At 46.4% G+C, this 18,283-nt stretch overlaps 1 protein-coding gene across 1 annotated transcript; it reads right to left on the bottom strand.

Moving 5' to 3' along the window:
* Positions 1–292: 292 nt before the first annotated feature.
* On the bottom strand, positions 293–877 carry LOC147964912 (uncharacterized). Its single transcript, XM_087530208.1, has 2 exons — positions 818–877; positions 293–667 (listed from the first exon to the last, which is right to left on the bottom strand). Exons 1-2 carry the CDS (start codon positions 875–877, stop codon positions 293–295), a joined length of 435 nt encoding a protein of 144 aa, XP_087386334.1.
* Between the last annotated feature and the right edge of the window lie 17,406 nt (positions 878–18,283).

Raw genomic sequence — 18,283 nt, 5'->3', positions numbered from 1 at the left:
GAGTACTACTAGTAGTAGTACTACTTTGATGTTTCACGTCAACTGGCACAAGTATGCAACACTTCCTGAACAAACAAGCATATAAGTTGTTATACTTCTTACCCAAAGAATCTTTATATCCAACAGACACAAAATATCCGTTCGACTGTTGGAAATTACTTTAACTGCTGATCTGATGTCGAAGTAATTGCTGCATCGCCACCAAAACCCACCATCTCTTAAGCTAAAGTAGACCGAGCTAACTCCTATATTAGCATATTACTAAGATAAACAGAAGGCACAGTAGAATCATTTAGGACTTGAGCTTGTCAATCTGAATGTGGAGGGACACCAACTTAGCCCCGGCCAGCAGGTTGGGCAGAACTGTGAAGAAGGTCAGCTCTTGCACAGCGACATCGCCGGGATCCTTGCTGCTTGTCACCTCCATTTCCACCTTGACGGTGTCGGTCCTACCTTTGGGCTCCCCCGGCGGGCCGTTCGCCCACAACTTGGCTGCGTAGTGCAGCAGTGGGGACGCCCCCGCTCTGATGCAGACGATTGACATGGCAATAGGCACGACAATGTCGAGCACACCGCCGACCAAGAAAAACACGCGGCCGTCCTCCTCCACGAACAGCAAGAGACGTGGCTCCGACAGTGGCACTTGCAGATGGAGCACCTTGTCGTACTAGATCCTGTGCACGGGCATGGGATGCACGGTGCTGATGTGGTGGGAGAGCACCGGCGGCGGGCCTTTGTAGCCGCAGACGGGCATGGGCCATTTGCAGGGCGCGAGCGGACACACGCTCTAGTGATCGGTGAGCTTGTGGTAAGTGACATAGAGCCCACAGCCTTCATGTGGGCACTCCACCCTCACCGACGAGAGGACGGTGTCCATCGCCGAGTTCCGCACGTCGAACCCACCGCCATGCTCGAACTTCTGGCACTACCGCTGGTTCCCGGGGCGCTCACCGTGGTAGTCCGTGTAGGCTAGGTGCCCTCCCTTTCATTGCACAAATCAATCGGACAACACATCAATCAAGAAACCTGCGCCTTGCTCGATCAGCCGAACGGATGAGGTGTATTCGAACCTCATACAGTCGAGGCTTCAAGGGGCGGTGGAACAAGGGGTAGTGGAGCAAGGTCAGGTCCATAGAGACCATAGAGAGCTCCATCGTCAGGTCCTATTCCGTTGGCATGATCTCGCCCTCCTCGTGCACAACCATCTCTCGCTTTAGGGCCGGGGCATCATGAAGCTTTACCGTCACATATTCATACTACTTCAAGGTGCATTAAATCAACACATGCAAGTATCAAAAGGAAAGTCACAGCATCCATGCATGCGTTGTAATTAATGTATTGGTAAACGCAAATTATTGAAATATATCGAGTGCACTGCTTTGATGTGTCACGTCAACTCATTCAACAAGGTGTTGTTTGATTACAACGCCCTCTCCCTCGCCCATGAGCGTGGTGGCTCGCAGGACTAGGAGAAGCTTTCGCTACACGCTCTCCAACCCGCACGCGGTGGACATGCAGCAGTTCATTCGGTGTCAGATGGCCAGAAGCATACTGTAGTACTCCACTACAGTACTACTATCATTTTTCCACTTCCCGAAGAGGCGAAGGGTGTGTTTGGATTGAAGCCAACAGTAGACAAGCCAAAAAATTGGTCACTGGCCAGAGCAGGGCCAGCTGTTTGGTTGCCCACCAATGTTTTGGCTCGCCCGGGCAAGTGCTACTTCACCGGCTTATTTTTACGCCAAATCATTGGTGAGTCGGTGGCGGCTAAAAAGTCTGCCAATATTTTGGCTGCCCGCGATTTGGTAAGGCGTGCGTGGGCAGCATCCAAACGTACCCGAAGAGCCAAGCGCAACCCGAACGCTCGTGTGGCAGTTTCATGTGTAGGGGAGGTATAGTGACATAGTCTAGGATAGCGTGTACCGTGCCTCTAAGATTAAAATCGATGGGGTCAGCACCATGCTATGAGGCCGTCTCGAAGCATTTTTATGATCAAAATAATCTGCTGGCCCTACGTATCATCCTGGTGATTGTAGTTTGCACGCTCATCTGGTCAAGACAGGAACATATATTCTAATTTGTGGTGGGGTAAATGTTAGAGGTTGCAGCAAATATATCCCTGCTACACGCGGTGGATGGACACGCCCTCTCCCTCGCCCATGCACGCGGTGGCTCGCAGACGAGGACATGCTTTTGCTTACTACAACAAGCTATCCCTGCTGCACACAGTGGATGGACATGCAGCAGTTGATTTGATACTGTAGAAGTGGTAACATCATTGTTCATCTTCTCGAAGAGGCGAAGAGCCGAGCTCAACCCGAACATGGCACTTGCGAATGCTTGTGTGGCAGTATTTGTGTAGGGGTGGGGCGTGGTGCGAAGCCTTGGAGCACGCATATAGCCAAGCTCTTGCATGAGACAAAATTGCCATGTAAGCAGGCTATAAGTCGACTATTGTACTTGCTCTTAATAGTATAGCCCTGTAAACCAGAAACGAGGGACTACTCCCTCCGTTCTTAAATACTCCCTCCATTTTTATTTAGTCCTGGTATGAGCTTTGGTAAAAATCAAGCTTTATAAACTTTGACCAAGTTTATTAAAAAATAACATAAGCAATAACAAATCAATATAGTTAGATTTATTATTGAATGTACTTTCACATCATATATATTTCTTATGATAAATGTTTATGTTATTTTTTATAAACTTGGTCATACTTCATATAATTTAACCTCAATAAACTCTAATATGCGGAGTAAATAAAAACGAAGGGAGTATTTTCCTTTCTAGAGATTTCAAAAAGTGACTACACCCTAAATACTCACATACGTAGCAAAATGAGTGAATCTACACCGTAAATAAATATGTAGTTCTCTCGTTTCCCTCTCCGCCTTGGTTGCAGTGCACAATATTGAGTATACTACTAGTACTGACTAGTCTCTTTTTGAAATGCATTTATGTTGATATGGCTTGAATGCTAACGAGTCGGATGGTAGCGGTTCCCAAAACATTGAACGGTCAACGATGCCTCCGCATTCAATTAGCATGCAGAGGTTGGAGAAGAAGAATGGAGCCAACATGTTGTGAATGCAACGCAATTTGGACTCTCATATAAAGGCGCCCCTCCACTCCAATACATCTACTCCTAGTCTCTGCGCAACACTGCCCACTCCAATCCAAGACCAAGACCAAGTGACCAGAAGCCACAAGCACCCATGGCATCGATGGACGCGAGCGGCAGTCGGCTGTGCCGGATCGTCCAAGACTCTGACCTGCGGCCCCGCACCGCACAGTGTTTCTAGACGATGCTGGCGACCACCGGTGTCATAGCCCTCGTCGACACCGGCTTCGCCTCTCGCATGTGCCAGATGATGGTCGACTCGATCCACAAGTTCACCGCCGTCAAGAAGCACGCGGATGACCTTGCCGTACTACACCAGCCCGCGTGTCCAGGCTCCTTGTTGCATGTCACCCTCACCGGCCTCCAAGGTGACGAACTCTTTGAAGCACTGGTGGCCCTGCAGCTGTCGGAGGCCGTGACGAAGAATGTGCATCTTGAGGCTGCGCTCGCTGCGCAGCGCATCGCCATGCAAGAAACCATCGATCTGCACATCCACATCGATGAGGAAATCATCTACATAGGCCACTACAAGGCCAGCGAGGACAGAAAGACGTTGGCCTTCTTCTAGTGGCTGCAATATTTGGATGCCATTGTTCAGAAGCAAGTCGACCTGGCCACGAAAGCCGCTGGTACTTAGCCGCTGTGGAGGTGGACGTCATCGATGGATGCATCTTTCTTCTTGCCTCCTGTAACCATCACTGCATCCCTTGTGGCCTTAATGGTTTATTAGTGCATGCCATTTTTATTCCAGTCGTAAATGACATGTGTGATCCCTTGCTCTTATTTGGCGTTAATTATATGTAGTATCATTGTCTTTGACCTGGTGTACTACCTAGGTCCTGGTTTATTAGTCCCTTTTGTTATTTGTGCTAAATTTTGACCAAAGGTTTAACTAACAAAATGGTAGTGCATGTCAACAAAAATTATATCATTTGATTTGTATTTGAACATAGTTTTCAATGATACAGTTTTGGTGACATGCATGAACCTTTTGTTAGTAAAATTTATGGTCAAAATTTGGCATTGGTTACGACAGGGAGCAATAAACCAGGACGGAGGTAGACTGGTCCGTTACCATCGTATTTTGTGTCTAATTTTGACTTCAACGACAAAACCTGTGTGGAGGGAGTGTTGTATATATTGGCGCAACAACGGAACTTATATACTATTCAAAACTGAGCATTACTACAAGTCACGAGTTCAAAATGAGAAAGTGGAATAAGTATAGCATGCCTGTGCCGTTCACGTCGCACCCACACATGGTCGCGGTGCACAATGCAGTAAATGACTAGTCTCTTCTCATATAAAGGCGCCTACCACTCCAATCCATCTACTCCTAGTCTCTGAGCAACACTGCTCACTCCAATCCAAGACCAAATGACCAAAAGCCACAAGCACCTATGGAGGCGATGGACGCGAGCGGTAGTCGGCTATGCCAGATCATCCAAGACACCGGCCTGCGGCCCCGCACCGTGCAATGTTTCCAGACGGTGCTGGCGACCGTCGGCGTTGTAGCACTCGTCGACGCTGGCTTTGCCTCTTGCATGGACGACATGATGGTCGACTCCATCCGCAAGTTCACCGCCATCAAGAAGCACACGGACGACCTTGCCGTACTGCTCCAGCCCGTGCACCCAGGCTCCTTGTTGCCTGCCCCCCTCATCGGCCTCCAAGGTGACGAACTCTTTCAAGCCTTGGTGGCCCTGCATGTGCCAGAGGTCGGGATGAAGAATGTGCACCTTGAGGCCACGCTCGCCGCGCAGCGCCTCGCCATGCAAGAAACCGTCAACCTGCACATCCACGTCTACGAGGAAATCATCTACATAGGCCACTAAAAGGCCAGCGAGGATAGAAAGATGTTGGTCTTCTTCCAGCGACTGGAATCTTTGGACGCCATTGTTCAGAAGCACGTCAACCTAGCCATGAAAGCCACGGCTACTTAGCCGCCGTTCGGTGGGCCGGTGCCCTGAGTCGAGGAGGTGGATGTCGTCGATGGATGCATCTTTCTTCTCGCCTCCTGTAACCAGCACTACATCACCTTGTGGCCTTAATGTTTTATTAGTGTATGGCATTTTTATTCCAGTCGTAACATTTTCACTATAAGATGGGTCATAGTTGAGCAAACCGACCACCGGCAAAGCCCAACCCCGGCCACCGCGCATCGACTGAGTTACAATTTAGAAGAGAGAAACGAGAGGAAAAGAGCTAGCTATGGCACGGATGCTGTTGTTAGATGGGAGTCGTGTTGATAGAATAGGAGTACTGAGTACTCGTACCTCTTTTTTTAGGCAAAAAGTAGTCGTACGTCTAGTACCACTAGTTGGGTGCGTGTGACCTATACCTGTCATCACTTTAGCTCTCGTTTTCTAACCACAGCTACGCTTCATAGTAGAACATATTTTTTCACGCATTAATCCTCCTATATGTACTCCTAAGCTATTTCCATGGGCTCCCTTTCGCCAACATGTGGGACATAGAGCATCTGGGATGTAGTGCATGCACGACTCAAAGCATATGCAACCATGCCGGCATACTTTACATTTCAGACCTCACGAATTACTACAAGCAAACCAGATTATTTTCATAGAAACTGGAGTACGTTCATTAAATTTTGAACATAACACATTTATAACAAATGACCAGACCTAAACCAGTCTAAGGTCCTCTTTGATTCGCATGATACTAAAAACACAGGAATGGGGAAAGTATGATGGCGATGAACCGAGACGAGGAGGAAGAGGGGTTGTACTGTACATGCTACGAACTGGAATGTAACACATTGTTTTTTATGGCCATATCACCACATTGTTTTCTATGGACTATTGCCTGTTGGTTCACTGGGCTGCCGTGGTTCGCACTCCTCTGACGTGAGTAGTAGTACTAGTATATACACTATATATACCGCATGATTCTTTGCTCCTTCTTACGTACTTCACCGACATGTGGGAGTGCCAGCATCCGGTTCGACGTGTCATGCACCACATTAGAGTGGGGAACGGAAGGGGGGCATCATCCCGGTCATCGCGCAGTATTTCATGACTATAGTGAGTAGTCATATCACAAGACCTCGTCTTTCCAATAGTAACGTGCTATCAAATTGCACAACCCTACCTTTCCAGCAGTAAGCTCAATCCGCTACTCCCTCACTCTCCTAGGCTCTTTGTCAAACTGCCTATGTGAAAACTGTCACGCGTACAGCCTGGGAAAAGCCCCGCCCTCAACTTTTAACTACTCATAGTACTGTATAATTTCGTATCGATGAATTGCACCATGGTGTTAAAAACCAAAAGAAAAAATGTGGTACTACATGTAAACAAATACAGTTCAAGCTCTAGGTAGCGATTCGGAATGTAAACCGTGCATGTGTTTATACGTATAGGTTACTTCAAAGTACTGAGTTCATTGATTGAATGTGGTCAAAATGTGCCATCGATATCTCAAAGCCAAAACAAGTAATGTGACTTAGATCCTTCCTGGCGAGTGTTGCTGGGTTGGAACGGTTCTGTCTGTTGCTTCCTCCATTCCCATTCCCATTCTTGGGGCCACTGTGGTTATGTCAACTCCCTCCATTATGAGTATGGCCTCCATGGTTATGTGTGTGTCCTCCCGAGTTCGGGGTAAAACGAGGCTTCTGCTAAGCTCCAGAATTGTACTTCCCTTGTCCATACTTCCTTTTGCGGCTCTTTATCTATTGCTGCTTTCCTTCAATCATAAGGGCCCTATCTACCAAATCCTGGTAGTTATTGAATGTTGCTACCATCAACTACATACTCAGCTCATCATTCAGCCCTTCCATATATTTTTCCTGCTTCGTGGCATCTGTGGCCACATCATATGGGGCATAGAGAGCTAACTTACTAAACTCATCCATGTACTGCCCCATAGTACGATTTCCCTAGCGTAAATTGCGAAACTCACGTTGCTTCATACTCATTGTTCCAGTTGAGACATGGGTTGTACGGAAAGCTTACTGAAACTGATCCCATGTGACATTGGCTATGTGAAAAGTGGCTGTGTAATTCTCCCACCATGAGGCTGTGGGTCCATCCAATTGATGTGCGGCAAAGCGCACCTTCTCAGCATCTGTGCAACCTGCGGTGGTCAGCTCCCTTCCAATCCTGCGGAGCCAGTCATCAGCAACTATCGGCTCGGTGCTACTGGAAAACACCGGCGGATTCAACCTCAGAAAACAGGCTAACTTGTCAACTGGAGGTGGTGGCGATGGATTGTTGTTGTTGTTGTTGCCTTGGTTCTAGACTAGAAGTTGCATCAAGGCATTCTGCTGTTGGATCAACTGAGTGAGCTCCGGTGGGAAGACAAAACTGGGGTCACGTCTCGGAGGCATCTGATTGGTTTAGAGGGGAGAGATTAGAATAGAGTGAGGTCTAAGGAGAAAGTCACTACCCATATGCACATGAGACAAACACACAATAAAATCACACAACTCAATTCAAACAAGGGCATACAATTGATCTAGCTACCGTTCCAAAATACTCGGACTACTACTATATACATGGGGGGAATACTACTGATAATATGGTGGTCAAGTAGAAATTTGATTGGAGGAAGACTCCATGATATCTGCTCCAGCTTCGTCTTCATAATCATCATCACTGTCAGGGTCAGAGTCGGTGTCGTCGATGATGATGTATTCTTCGAGATGGTCGTCACCTCCTGGCGCAGGGTCTCCCATGAATACTCCTAGCTTATTCTTTGGATCTTTATTCTTCTCCAGTAGTACTGCAATTTCCTCTTCATATACATCGTGTGTAGACTTGAGTTCCTCTTCTAGCTCCATGTTCTTGGTCATCACCTTCTTCAGATCTATCATCCTGGCGCACATCTGGTTCTCCTGACGATGAATGTGTTGGTTCCACTCCTGGATGTAGGCTGCAATGAACTTGTCCCTCCTGGTGCAGATCATCTCCCATTGCTCATCTCGACGTCCACATATCTGGTAGATGGTGTCCTTAAGACCCTTGTGGTAAAATTCACCGATGCGTCCCATGGTGATGTGAGCTGCCATGCTCTTTCCTAGACTACAGGTTGGTGCATCAAAGGAAAACTCTATGGGCTACGTAACTGGTGTGAATGTCCTTCCTAGAACATGTACTCGAACTGCCCAGCTCTCTTCTTCCGGTAGAGTGGCAGTGTAGGTCCCCGTGAAGCTTGGTATTCCGATGTTCAGGTATCTAGTGGCTCCTTCAAGTGTCGTCCAAAAGGGGTGTCTTCATCCGGTTGAGCAAACTTGTTCCTTGGGTCCGCCATCCATAGAGTGGAAAGTGGAGAAGAGTCAGAAATGAGTAGACAAGAGGGTCATATAGCTTATCTTAGTGGTCGCTTCCTACAGTCAGCGTGTGCTCTGATACCATCTTGTAGTGATCCGACCTCAAATAGTCAAATCTCTGTGTATAAGTGTCATCCCTAGATCAGTAATGCTGACACACACAATACTTGAAGGATTTATAACAGAGTTCAATCACACACTTATTACATCAAATATCTCAAAAGAGAGCACTTATTACAATTATGGCTGAAGGCCATCTAATGAAGATAACTGCGGAAGCTTCGAAGGTAAAATGAGTCCATCAACTCCAGCGACATAGCTGAGTGCATGACAACGACCTAGTGCACCTTACGCTTCATCTGAAAACTCTGCAACATAATACGTTGCAGCCTGTGTAGGTCAGCACATGGAATATGCTGGCAAGATAACACTATAAAGCTATGAACAAGTAACAACTGTAACTATATGCATATATGGCTGGTGGAGGCTCTATGGTTATTTTTGCAGAAAGCTAGTTTTTCCATACAACAAAGGAATATATTTTATTTAACTACAAAGTTTGTTGAAAACATTGAGAAGGTTCCTCCAACTCAATCCCAAATTAATAATCATCAACCCAACAAATTAATTAATAGAGTGATGAGATCAAATCAATAATTCAAGTACCAGATACTCAAGATGTCCATACCCGGGACACGGCTAACCATGATTAGGTTATACACTCTGCAGAGGTTTGCGCACTCCCCGCCCCAAGACTCGATCTCCTCTGTTGGATTTTCTTGCACTACATGGTGTTTGAGAAATGGATGACCGAGACACAGTCTTTCAGAAGTATTAACTCTTTACTCTGGGTAGACAGTACCACCTACATCCCCTACATCTGCTAGCCTACCACTGAAAGAGGTCACACAACTTACTAAACTGTGCCAGAGCCCATAATGGCTTGTGGCTGCACATGGAAGTTTCCAGCATGAATAATCTTATGATCCCTTTGAGCCTGGGTGGCAAACCGTAGGATGATCACATGGGTACTCCGGGATATCCCAGGACAACAATTGATTGCTCCAGGTGCCCAGACAACCACTAGTTGCTCCAGGGTTCCTCAACCAATCCACCCAGATATGTATTAAAGTAGCTACCTTAAGTTTAACCATTAATTAAAACTCTCACATGTGACATGGATCACTCAAACCAAACCATGCCTACGAGCATAGTATAGTAGTATAAGCATAATGTAGAAGTAACTCCCAGGGTTTGAAATTAAAGGCAATAGTACTACCTCATAACTACTTCCCTGTACCCACAAGTATTCAAGTCCTAACCATGCAATGTTTTGAGGATTGAACTAATGCATAAAAACTGGGTAATAAGGGGTATGATCAAAGTGTTGCTTGCCTTGCTGACGATCGGAAAACCCTAGTGACTCGTAGTAGCATGCTTCGCACTCCGGAAACTCTATCGTAAACAAACAATAGCATACATGAACAATCAAGCATAGGATGCAATGGTAAAACTCAAATGAAAAGATCCAAACTAAAAACTCAACTAAAGAGCTTTGATTTGCAAAAAGAATCAATCAAATCGGAGCTACGAAACTCAAACTACGATCAAAAGAAGTTCCAATTCAAAACAGCTTGAAACCAAAGTTTTAATTTGTCAAAACCATATTCAAGTTGATTATCTCTAAAGAGGGGAACAAGACAAAGATTTTGGCGTTGGTTTCACTTGATTTGGACGAACGAGTAAAAAGTGGCGAAGGTGTGAAGATCAGGGCTAATCTGGGATAAAATAATCGCAGATAGGTCCCTGGATGAAAATAAACTAAAAAGAAAAGGCTATCGAACAAACGTTTGCTATCAGGGACAAACGAATGAATACGTTCGCTAACAGAGTGTTCGAACGAACGTTCGCTAATTAGCAAAACCAAAAAAACCGATGTAAACCGACCGACAAAACCCTAAAAAATTAACCGGTGAAAACCGAGGAAACCGAGATCGATTTTAGCTCCAACCATCTCCTCCTCTATTGAAAGTGCGTTATATCGACTAGAGGGGGGTGAGTAGGCGTTTTTATGAAATTCTTCACTGGGGAATTTGCCGGTGAGGAAATTCCTTAGCGAAGAACTACTGGCAGCAAAATAAGTACTCAGAAGTAAACATAACAGAACACAAGCATAATCATCATGATGAAATGAAGACAGGCACAGAGTACAGGAAGCGTAAGCATAGGATAACACAGGATGAAGGAAAACAGACTGAAGAAATTGAACTGAGGAAATTGAGAAAGTCTTCAGTCAAAGTCTTCAAACAGAGATATGAACAAACTCACAACACAGTTATGAGGAAATGAAAGAGTTGAGGGAATAGAACCAGTAAGCTTGGTGAAGACAACAATTTTGTAGAATAGTTCCAACTGCTATCTCAGTTGTACGTTTGGTTAGAGCGGATGAGTATTTAAACTCGAGGACACACAGTCCCGGACACCCAGTCCTGAACACGTAGCTCAGGACACCAAGTACTCACTGTATTATCCTTGAACTAAGGTCACACAGACCTCGCCCAATCACTCGTGGTAAGTCTTCAGGCGACTTCCAAACCTTCACAAACTTGGTCACTCGGCGATCCACAATTCCTCTTGGATGCTCTAGACCATGATGCCTAACCGTCTAGAAGAAGCAAAGTTGAGGGAGTCCTGGATTAGGGGGTCTCCGGACAGTCGGACTATCTCCATTGACCGGACTGTTCGACTATGAAGATACAAGATTGAAGACTTTGTCTCGTGTTCGGATGGGACTCTACTTGGCGTGGAAGGCAAGCTAGGCAATACGAATATGGATATCTCCTCCTTTGTATCCGACCTTGTGTAACCCTAACCCTCTCCAGTGTCTATATAAACCGAAGGGTTTTAGTCCGTAGGACAACAATCACAACATACAATCATACCATAGGCTAGCTTCTAGGGTTTAGCCTCTCTAATCTCGTGGTAGATCTACTCTTGTAACACCCATATCATCAATATTAATCAAGCAGGAAGTAGGGGTTTACCTCCATCAAGAGGACCCGAACCTGGGTAAAACATCGTGTCCCCTGCCTCCTGTTACCATCCGGCCTAGACGCACAGTTCGGGACCCCCTACCCGAGATTCACCGGTTTTGACACCGACATTGGTGCTTTCATTGAGAGTTCCTCTATTACGTCGCCGTTAGGATTGATGGCTCCTACTATCATCAATAGTGATGCGGTCCAGGGTGAGACTTTTCTCCCTGGACAGATCTTCGTATTCGGCGGCTTTGCACCACAGGCTAATTCGCTTGGCCATCTGGAGCAGATTGAAAGCTATGCCCCTGGCCGTCAGGTCAGATTTCGAAGTTTGAACTACACGGCCGACATCCGTGGAGACTTGATCTTCGATGGATTCGAGCCATAGCCGGGCACGCCGCACTGTCGTGATGGGTATGACCTAGCTCTGCCGCCGAACAGTACCCCAGAAGTCGCGCCCGCATCAGCTCCAACCCTTAGTTCGGAGCCAACTGCGCCAACCAAGGACGGGTGGTTAAACAGCGCCTCAGGGGCTGCAGTCTCAACGGCGATCGAGCCGAACACCAGCATAATCCTCTACGCAGCCCGTGACTCCAAGGTGCCGGACTCTTTTTCAGACTCCGAACCGCCTGCGCCCCTGCCAATCGAACCCGATTGGGCGCCAATCATAGAAAAGGGACAAGGGGTTGTATGTATGGCAGGTGGGGCCACCATGTCATACTCACACTTTCTTGCAAAAACAATGGTGATTTAAACCACGCCCGCGGGGATCGAACTCGGGTCTCCCCGGTGCAGGCATGCATGGTCAACCACTGTGCTAGAGAGAGTGTGTGTGCGTGTGTTGAGCTGGGCGCCTGGCTCCTTTTAAACCAGAGAAAGAAGGCCAAGACTTTGGCCATGGTTGCCCGATGCTGGAGGCGAGCGAGAAAGGCGAGCAGGACATCAACGACTACAGCTACAGTATAGCGGCGAGCTTGCGGGATGTGCAAGGGAGTGCGGGTGTGGGGGTGGGCGAGCAAACGCTCGAGCACGAGCTCGCAGAACGCAAGCTGCGTGTGTACGTGGACGAGAGCGGGCAGAGGCAATGCACAAGCTTGTCATGCTCCCATGGTGGCTGTGGCATGCGGGACTGGCGGGCGTGTGCGGTGCATGCATGCGGAGCTGTGCGCGCATGTGTGGGTGTGCGTGTGAGCAGGAGCTCGCCGAGCTTGCGGCCACGGCGACGATGGCGCCGGTGAGGCAGCGAGCGACGCGGACGCGGGAGAGCTGCAGCAGGAGACGCGACAAAGATGGGCATGCAAGCCACGGGCGCGACAGAGGGGATCTAGAGCGGGGACACACGGGCATGCTACGGCAGTAACAACAACTACAACAACAAAAAAAGCAGGCTTCGCCCGAGCACCGGAAACACAACGAAGGCACGACCCTAGCAACTACTGCAGGGACAGTTTGGCGACAAGAAAGAGTGGGGAGTGAGTTGGTTATACCTAGTATACCTATGGCAAGAAGATACGACCAGGGATGCAGTAGATCGACGGCGGGGAGACGAAGAACTCCGGTGGACTTGTTATCCGTGAAGAAGAGGAAGAAGATGGGTCGAAGAGGTCGATCCCGAGGCCGTGGTGTCACGTACGTCATGGAAGAAGACGAAGGAGACCTCGGGGGTCCTCTCTAGAGCGGCCGAGCGGGGGCGGAGTCATACTGGAGACTAGCCCGAGATGGAGCTCTTGCTTGCTCGGGTCATGGTGGGCGCGGCGACGGCGGGGGCGTGGTGATCTACCTGGGCGGAGGCTAGGGTATAGGAGGGGGGAATCGGTCTAGGGGACACCGAGGAAGGGTTTGGACAAGATATATAGGTGCCTAGTGGTCTCTCCGGCCGTCAAATCACCGACGTTGCCGACGTGGAGTCGTTGGATGCTCTGCCGTACGGAGGAGGAAGCTCCTGTCGCTTGCGGGCTAGCTGGGTTGCGGGAAGCTGGCTGGGCCGGTTTGGGAGGTAAGAGGCCCAGGTGGGGTCCACTAGGAGGGCTTTCCCTTTTCTTCTTAAATCTGCAAATCTAAATTCACGGTTGTAGAAAGGGAAAAGTACATGGAGGTAGGGGAAGAATTTGGCAGGAATACGAATATCCACATGCTCCTGGATTTATACTCTATTAGATAAAATTGGTTTGGACATTTTTAGAGGAAGAAAAATATTCCAAGTTTGAGTTAGGTTCAAACTTGAAGCATTTTTGACCCCGACCAAACCAACTCCAAAATGGGTGAAACTTGGCAGAGAGGTAACTGACATGGTGATATAATATTGAGGGAAAGTTGAACATTAATGGAGGAGGGTAAAATGGCACTTGCAAAAAGAAAGAAAGAGAAGGAGAGGTGGTGATGCATGAAGGTGGTGATGCATGCATCATGCATAGAACATGCAACAACATATCACGCATGCATATCATGGAAAATGCAAGTTGACATAAGCACAACACAACATTGATATGCAAATGATGCAAACATATGATGGCTAAAAGGAATATGACAAGAAGCACAAATGCAATATGACAAGCTAAGCATGGCAATGAAATGAGTATAAGCACATAACAAAACAAAATGAGACCAAAAGATGGAACCCAAATGGAATTGAATGGAGAACAACATGGATATATTACCAAATATGGAAGTCTTACATCGGGATGTTACACTCGCACTACATGGTGTTTGAGAAACGGATGACCAAGACACAGTCTTTCAGAAGTATTAACTTTTTACTCTGGGTAGACAGTACCACCTACATCCCCTACATCTGCCAGCCTACCGCTGAAAGAGGTCACACAACTTACTCAACTATGCCAGAGCCCATAATTGCTTGTGGCTGCACACAGAAGTTTCTAGAATGAATAATCTTATGATCCCTTTGAGCCTGGGTGGCAAACCGTAGGATGATCACACGGGTACTCCAGGATATCCCAGGACAACAATGGATTGCTCCAGGTGCCCAGACAACCACCGGGTGCTCCAGGGTGCCTCAACCAATCCACCCAGATGTGTATTAAAGTAGCCACCTTAAGTTTAACCATTAAGTAAAACTCCCACATCTATCTTGGATCACTCAAATCAAACCACGTCTATGAGCATAGCATAGTAGTATAAGCATAACGTAGAAGTAACTCCCAAGGTTTGAAATTAAAGGCAATAGGTACTACCTCATCACTACTTCCCAATACCCACAAGTATTCAAGTCCTAACCATGCAGTGTTTTGAGGATTGAACTAATGCATAAAAACTAGGTAATAAGGGGTATGATCAAAGTGTTACTTGCCTTGCTGACGATCTGAAAACCCTAGTGACTCGTAGTAGCACGCTTCGCACTCCGAAAACTCGATCGTACACAACAATAGCATACATGAGCAATCAAGCATAGGATGCAAGTGTAAAACTCAAATTAAATTATCCAAACTGAAATTTCAACTAAAGAGCTTCGGTTTGCAAAAGGAATCAATCAAACCGGAGCTACGAAACTCATACTACGATCAAAACAAAGATTTTGGCGTTGGTTTCACTGGATTTGGACGAACGAGTAAAAAGTTGCGAAGGTTTGAAGATCAGGGGCTAATCTGGTATAAAATAATCGCGGATAGGTCCCTGGCCAAAAATAAGCTAAAGAGAAAAGGCTATCGAACGAACGTTCGCTATCAGGGACAAACGAATGAATATGTTTGCCAACAGAGATTTTCGAACGAACGTTCGCTAGTTAGCGAAACCAAAAAAAAAGATCTAAACCGACCGACAAAACCCTAAAAAAATTAACCGGAGAAAACCGAGGAAACCGAGATCGGTTTTAGCTCCAACCAGCTCCTCCTTTGTGTATAAGTTTCATCCTTGGATCGGTAATGCTGACACACACAGTACATGAAGGATTTATAACAGAGTTCAGTCACACACTTATTACATCGAATGTCTCAAAAGAGAGTACTTATTACAATAATATGGCTGAAGGCCATCTAATGAAGATAACAGCGGAAGCTTCGAAGGTAAAATGAGTCCATCAACTCCAACGACATAGCTGAGTGCATGACAACGACCTAGCGCACCTTACTCTTCGTCTGAAAACTCTGCAACATAATATGTTGCAGCCTGTGTAGGTCAGCACATGGAATATGATGACAACATAACACTGTAAAGCAATGAACAAGTAACAGCTATAACTATATGCATATATGGCTGGTGGAGGCTCTATGGTTATTTTTGCAGAAAGCTAGTTTTTCCCTACAACACAGGAATATATTTTATATAACTACAAAGTTTGTTGAAAACATTGAGAAGGTTCCTCCAACTGAATCCCAAATTAATAATCATCGACCCAACAAATTAATTAATTGAGTGATGAGATCAAATTAGTATCCAAGTACCAGATACACAACATGTCCATAACCGGGGACACGGCTAACCATGATTAGTTTATATACTCTACAGAGGTTTGTGCACTTTTCCCCACAAGACCCGATCTCCTCCGTTGGATTTTCTCGCACTAAATGGTGTTTGAGAAACGGATGACGGTGACACAGTCTTTCAGAAGTATTAACTCTTTCCTCTGGGTAGACAGTACCAATTACATCCCCGACATCTACTAGCCTACCAGTGAAAGAGGTCACACAACTTACTCAACTATGCCAGAGCCCATAATGGCTTGTGGCTGCACACGGAAGTTTCCAGCATGAATAATCTTATGATCCCTTTGAGCCTAGGTGGAAAACCGTAGGATGATCACACGGGTACTCCGGGATATCCCAGGACAACAATGGATTGCTCCAGGTGCCCAGAAAACCATTGGGTGCTCCAGGGTGCCTCAACCAATCCACCCAGATGTGTATTAAAGTAGCCACCGTAAGTGTAACCATTAAGTAAAACTCTCACATCTGTCATGGATCACTCAAACCAAACCACGTCTACGAGCATAGCATAGTAGTATAAGCATAACATAGAAGTAACTCCCAGGGTTTGAAATTAAAGGCAATAGGTACTACCTCATCATTACTTCCCAGTACCCACAAGTATTCAAGTCCTAACCATGCAGTGTTTTGACGATTGAACTAATGCATAAAAACTGGGTAATAAGGGGTATGATCAAAGTGTTACTTGCCTTGATGACGATCTGAAAACCCTAGTGACTCGTAGTAGCACGCTTCACACTCCGGAAACTCGATCGTAAACAAACAATAGCATGCATGATCAATCAAGCATAGGATGCAAGTGTAAAACTCAAATGAAAAGATCCAAACTGAAAGTTCAACTAAAGAGCTTCGATTTGCAAAAATAATCAATCAAATCGGAGCTACGAAACTCAAACTACGATCAAAACAAGTTCCAATTCAAATTTGCTTTAAACCAAATTTTAAAATGTCAAAACCATGTTCAAGTTGATTATATGGAAAGAGGGGAACAAGAAAAAGATTTTGGCATTGGTTTCACAGGATTTGGATGAACGAGCAAAAAGTTGCGAAGGTTTAAAGATCAGGGGCTAATATGTGATAAAATAATCGCGGATAGGTCCCTGGCTGAAAATAAAATAAAAAGAAAAGGCTATCAAACGAATGTTCTCTATTAGGGACAAATGAACGAATACATTCGCTAACAGACACAATCGAACGAACGTTCGCTAATTAGTGAAACCGAAAAAATGATCTAAACCGACCGACAAAACCCTAAAAAAATTAATCGGAGAAAACCGAGGAAACCGAGATTGGTTTTACCGGTTCGGTGGCGGGGGCGGCGGTATTTAAAGGCCGGGGGGCAGCGGCGCCTTGGTGAAGGGGGCGACCCTGGGTGGAGTCCGGCTCGGACTCCCTTGGGCGTACGTGTGGTAGTAGGGCTCTGCTCGGGAGGGAGGCGGCGCCAGGTGGGCCGGCCTGATCGGCTGGGCTTCGGCCCAGTCGGGCGGGAAAAGCTTTTTTCAAAGAAAAAATTCACGCGAAGAAAAATCCTAAAAAAATATAAAAAAATTCTAAAAATGCCAAAAACAATTTTCACCATCTGTCATGGAATTTTCATGGAAGATGTTCTAGTGAAAGGACTTAGTCGTGGAGCCATCGCAACTAGGAAGCTTAAAGGGGTTAATTGGGACAAAGGACACGAGAGGTTTATACTGGTTCGGCCCCTTGCGGTGAAGGTAAAGCCTAGTCCAGTTGTTGTGGTATTGCTAGGTTTCGATGACCAAGGAGCGAAATACGCTAGCTTGGCTCTCGATCTGTTGTTTCTTGCCCTAAGCTTCCACCGGGTCATCCCCTTATATACACGGGTTGACGCCCTGCGGCCTATAGAGTCCCGGCCGGCTCATACAATGTGTCCGGCTCGGTGGCTTCTTTTTTACATGCCTTACTTTACAAGTCTTATTCATACATGGTGGTTTACAATTACAGGCCTTAAGCCGCCTCTGGGCTTGGGCCTATTACAAGCTTTATCATGACCTGTCGCCTTGAATATTCATCGGGCTTCTTTTAAGTAACCCGCCATGGTGATTGACCCGTCCCCTCCTGGGCGGGTCATACCTGGTAGTTATATCCCCAACATTAGGCCCGAGGTTGATTTGAACTTTGTTCTTGTCAATCTCCAACACTTAGACGAAATCCAACTTCTGCTGTTTGTAAAGCTCTGGAATCTGCCATGACGTTATCTTTAGAAAATTTGGAAACCCGCCACGACGTCATCCGTAACGGATCTTTATCTTAAATGATTTCTGAAAATTGAGGCGTCCATTTAGCTGGATAATCATTACTTTTAGCCTTCCTAGATTTCCGCGCCTGCCTATTCACCTATCTACTTATAAATAGGCATGGCCGGTCCTTCCTCTTT

The sequence above is a fragment of the Triticum urartu genome, chromosome 6A (assembly GCF_056163025.1).
Source record: "Triticum urartu cultivar PI428250 chromosome 6A, HENAU_Tu73, whole genome shotgun sequence".
Classification (NCBI taxonomy): Eukaryota; Viridiplantae; Streptophyta; class Magnoliopsida; order Poales; family Poaceae; genus Triticum; species Triticum urartu.
Note: the sequence above shows the minus strand (reverse complement) of the source record. Positions and strands in the feature narration are given on the sequence as shown.